Source organism: Salvia miltiorrhiza, chromosome 7 (genome assembly GCF_028751815.1).
Source record: "Salvia miltiorrhiza cultivar Shanhuang (shh) chromosome 7, IMPLAD_Smil_shh, whole genome shotgun sequence".
NCBI lineage: Eukaryota > Viridiplantae > Streptophyta > Magnoliopsida > Lamiales > Lamiaceae > Salvia > Salvia miltiorrhiza.
Genome location: NC_080393.1, coordinates 4,439,102 through 4,444,012, shown reverse-complemented (window position 1 = coordinate 4,444,012; position 4,911 = coordinate 4,439,102). Strand labels below are relative to the sequence as shown.

Here is a 4,911-nt window from a genome sequence, read left to right as displayed (position 1 = left end):
TTTAGTTTAATTAAAACATAAATTAAAACAAATACAATAAATGTCCTCAACTAATACAGGAAATTAATCACACAAGGAAAGCAATGCAACATCCCCTAACTAATGATTCAAAAAGTAAAAATAAAAAGAAATTCAACATTACAACTTCATTAATAAAAGCATTGTTTCAAATAATAATAATAATAATAATAAGTAAGGACTTTTTTGCTTAGAGAGATGGTATTCTTTTGTCGTTGAGCACGTGTTTTCTCAAACCGGGGATATGGATTTCTTGAAAATATTTCCTCCAATTTATTTCTCTTACATCAATTGGAAAGCTCATCTTCTCCTCTTCCGACATTTCAGACAATAAATTGTGCGTGTTGCCAACATGGAACCTGCGTAGCACAATCACACACAATTCCCATAAAATATAAACACATATAAAAAAATTAAATACATATAACAACAATTCAAATTTCTGTTGAAAATAAACTTGAAATTCATGCATCACGTACAATCCATAAACTTTAGAGTCACGTTACCTCTAATTAACTAAAATTAATATGCAATTAATTTATACGTACGTACCTTGCGTTGAAGAATCCCAAAAATCCATATACCTTGCATAAGTGGTCAGCATATGCAACTTTTGCTTTACATTGCTTGTGTAGTCTGAGGTCATCACCACTACTCCCAAAGCGTGCAAATATTTCCTCTCTTGTATACTTGGAAAAATCATCGACATTGTCGACATATTTGATATTGGTAACATTATCGTAGTAATTCATTCGAATAAAACTTTCAGACTCTATTAGAGGATCTGAGCTGAAATAATCACCAATATATTCAAAAAAATCTGAGAATCGCAACGGGTTGACCAAACTAGAAGCCAATTGGTAGACGTTCAATTCTGATTTTCTCGTATATCCATGCTTAGCGATAGCTGCAATCATTGTGTTCACCACCAAGTCTAATGGAATCTGATCATAAACATAAACAAAACACAAGTTATATACAGTACACACGCCTTCAGAAATATATATATACACACACGTACAAATGACAACAAATATATATACACACACATACACAAGTTATATGCAAAATGAGAATTCATTGAAAATTCAATAATTTATATACAATTAATCCTTCTATTTTATTACTAATTAAGATCTATGGGACATATTGATTTCTAATTCCTCAAATTTGAATGGTTCCACTCCACATGGTTCGAACCAGGACATATTCTTAGACATAAATTATTTGAAATTCAACACAGTACACACACACAAATATATATATAATATAACATTAAAATCTTGATTAATTAAGCCCAGTAATTAGTTTTTACTCCCTCCGTCCCACTACACATGATTCAAAATTTTTCGGTATGGAAATTAAGTAGAAGATGTAAATGTGTTAAAAATGGTAAGATCCACACTTTTTAAAGGGTTAAAAATTTTCATTTGTGAAAATAAGCCACTTATAATGGGACGGTCTAAAATAGAATACAAGCCACTTTTAGTGAGACGGAAGAGTATTAATTCCTCTCTAGTGGTTTGCCACATCCTTAAAAAAAATAAAAATTAATGTGGAAACAAACTGAATTTGAGTTCATTGATCTAATAATTGTCTATTGATTACAAAAATATGATAGAATAAAAGGTAGTGGTACTTACAACATCCAAGGGTGTATCAGGTTTGCATAGAAACGCAGGAAGCTGTCCTTTCCCATATGAAATAATCAACGGATCAAGCATCCTATAATTTCATAGGAAAGCATATATAAATATATATTATATATATGAAAAAGGAAAATATTAGTTAAAGTATTGAAAAATTAAAAACAAATTAAACAATTAATTAATTGTCACCTATTCCCTTGTATCCAACCAGGATAAGGTTCTCTATAGCAACTTTCTATAAGAGATGGCCTAATGATGAGCACTGGTATATCTCCTCTTGTTTCATGAATTACCATTTCTGCCATTGCTTTGGTCAAGTGATAAGCATTGTACCATCCATACAATCTTGCTCTGTTTCATAAAATGGATAATTTTAATTAGTATACTCCTTCCCTTCCGTCTAGGATAAGTGTGGTCTTTTTGTTATTTTCGTAACTAGCTACAATCAAATAAAAAGGAACCTCACCTTTCCATTCCCAGCCTTTTCATATCTTTGGTCGTATCAAAGTTTGATGCAGCTGTGCGTGATCTCAATACCAAATTTAATTCATCACCGATATCAAGTGGTGGAAATGAAGTTGGGCCAATTTCTCCATTGTCATTTCTTCGATTCTCTCCAATAATTAGTGGCTTCTCTAAGACTAACCCTTCTTTCTCACCATTCACATACACTAGAGAAAACATTTTATCAGATAAACATATATATATGTAACTACAGTCTACATATCACTTTCTATGCATCCTATATATATATACTTTGAATAATTAATGATCACTAAATTGATTTTATTTTCAAATCTAAAAACTGATATTTATCCCCGAAAATCATTAAGCTATTTGTAGGTACGTACCCGTGGAAACATGGACGAGGAGCTCAAGGTTCTTGCATGTCTTAGCGAACCTCATTAGTATTTGAGGTCCATTCACATTAGCATCAAGCAACACATCGTACCTGATCATATATGTATTCTTGGTTTTGTCAGCATGCAATTAATATCTAAATCAATCCATGTAATTTAGATGTTTCATATTGTTTGGAAACTAAAAAGGGGAAATAAAACTAGCCTTTCATTCACGGTTGTAACTGCTGCAGATTGAATAATCACGTTTACGTCTTCCATAATTGCTCGAGCTGAATCAGAATCCATGCCTAAGTTTGGCTCATATATATTACCAACAACTGCTACAAGCTTCTCCTTCATAAATTCTTGGTAATCTTTTCCATGTATTTCTTGAATACTTTCAAATAGATCCGAGTTTATAAGCTAAGCCGAAAGGGATAAAAGGGGGGGGGGGGGGATGTTAGTTGGTTGGCATGCATACTAATTTATATATAATTAATGAAAAAAAATCTTAATTTCGTCGTAAAATATATATATATATATATACTTCTTTCTGCACTCTATCTATTGCTGCTTCAGGATCATCCGCTTTTACTAGAACGTAGATTTTGCCTATTGGAGTTGACCTCAGCATCTTCTCCACAAGGACTGCAAAATTTAAGGGACGGATCGAAATTTAAAAAAAAAAAAAAATGACCATGCAAGCCATTTTATCTTGGTAGAATAGATTTGTGAAAATAAGGGCTAATTAATAGTAATATTTTATATTGTCCCGAGTTGTTTTCTATATAGTCTCGAATTTTCATTTTCTACTAAAAATCCGAACTTTCCGCTATACAAATTAAATTGCAAAATCCGATGATGGAAAGATGGTCGGATGAAATATTTTGGGAACCGTCATGGTTGGAAAACCATATTAACTATTAAGAACCATGCACCATTGTTAGAAAACATTGAAAATTTGGAATTTTTTATCTTTTCATCATTGAATTTTGTATAGCGGGACATTTTGTGAAAACAACTTAACATTCGAGATTTTTAGGAAATAATGAAAATTTGATATATTTTATGAAAAACCCTAAAAATTCGAGATATAAAATACTATTTTAACTATTTAAAAAAAATTATTTATTTATTTATTTTTATACCAAAAATCCATTTTTTATTCTCGGGACCGTCGTCGAAATTATGCATATGATTGTACACCAATACGTATAAAGATAAACCCAAATATGCATGATGCTGGATAGAAATATGCACGAGAAAGTATCCGCATATGAGTCGTTAAGTAACGAGCAGTGTCGCATAGTACTATGCATATAGTTCAACACGAATATGCATAAAGAAATTCATAATATTACACACGCATATGCATAGCATTATTCGACAGCGAAAAACACAAGAGGGTATATGCATATAATTTTGACCAGCGACGAGAGCTAACTGACGGTGTCGCATAGTACTATGCATATAGTTCAAAATGAATATGCATAAAGAAAAACAGAGATATGCATAACGTTACACACAAATATGCATAGCATTAATTATTCGACAGCGAAAAACATATATGCATAATTTTGACCAGCGACGAGAGCTACCTGACAGTGTCATGTAGTACTATGCATATAATTCAACACGAATATGCATAAAGAAAAACATAAATATGTATAACGTTACACACAAATATGCATAACATTATTCGACAGCGAGAGACGCCAGAGGGTTTACATACTGATACTTTCTCATGCATATTTCTATCCAGCGTCATGCATATTTGTGTTCATCTTTATGCATATAGATGTACAATCATATGCATAATTTTGACGACAGTCCCGGAAAAAAATGAATTTTCAGTAAAAAAGATAATAATAATAATAATAATAATAATAATAATAATAATAATAATAATAATAATAATAATAATAATAATAATAATTTTTTTTTTAAACAATTTTTTTTTACCGAAATGATCATTTTACCCCTCCGTGTTTTTTGCCCTAGCAAGCCTTGAAAGACTGCTGGTCCATTATTAATGCGATTATATATTATATAATCGCATTAATAAAATAGTAAATATTTAGGTAAAAGAAATGTATACACAAACCTTTTCCTAGAAGGCCAGTTGCACCGGTAAGAAAAATATTCTTTCCTTGAAAATAATTGGTTATTCCAATTCCCATGCCAGATTCCACTGTCAATGGCATCTCTAATTCTTTATCAATACCTTCAAAACTATTAATACCTGCTGCACTAATCTTACTATTTTGGCAATCTATTCTACTTTTGAGCTGGACATTCCTTACATCATTACATAACAATGAAATCATGGATTTGTCACAAGATGCTGGACATAAAAACGGGCTACTTTTTAGCAACATGGCTTACTCGATGAGAAAGAGAAA

The 4,911-nt window shown here is 31.4% G+C and overlaps 1 protein-coding gene across 1 annotated transcript; it reads right to left on the bottom strand.

The window, feature by feature from the left end:
- Nucleotides 1-4,911, bottom strand: LOC130991805 (fatty acyl-CoA reductase 2, chloroplastic-like). The gene is made up of 9 exons (XM_057916211.1): nucleotides 4,614-4,911; nucleotides 3,057-3,157; nucleotides 2,733-2,932; nucleotides 2,519-2,619; nucleotides 2,134-2,338; nucleotides 1,857-2,018; nucleotides 1,662-1,743; nucleotides 571-962; nucleotides 1-377 (listed from the first exon to the last, which is right to left on the bottom strand). Exons 1-9 carry the CDS (start codon nucleotides 4,885-4,887, stop codon nucleotides 209-211), a joined length of 1,686 nt encoding a protein of 561 aa, XP_057772194.1. The 5' UTR covers nucleotides 4,888-4,911; the 3' UTR covers nucleotides 1-208.

Coding starts and splice junctions, on each gene's coding strand:
- LOC130991805 (XM_057916211.1), bottom strand. CDS start 4,887: ATGTTGCTAAAAAGTAGCCCGTTTTTATGTCCAGCATCTTGTGACAAA. Junction 2,933..3,056: donor TAGATAGAGTGCAGAAAGAA/GTATATATATAT, acceptor CTTTCGGCTTAG/CTTATAAACTCGGATCTATT. Junction 963..1,661: donor CTGATACACCCTTGGATGTT/GTAAGTACCACT, acceptor GTTTATGATCAG/ATTCCATTAGACTTGGTGGT.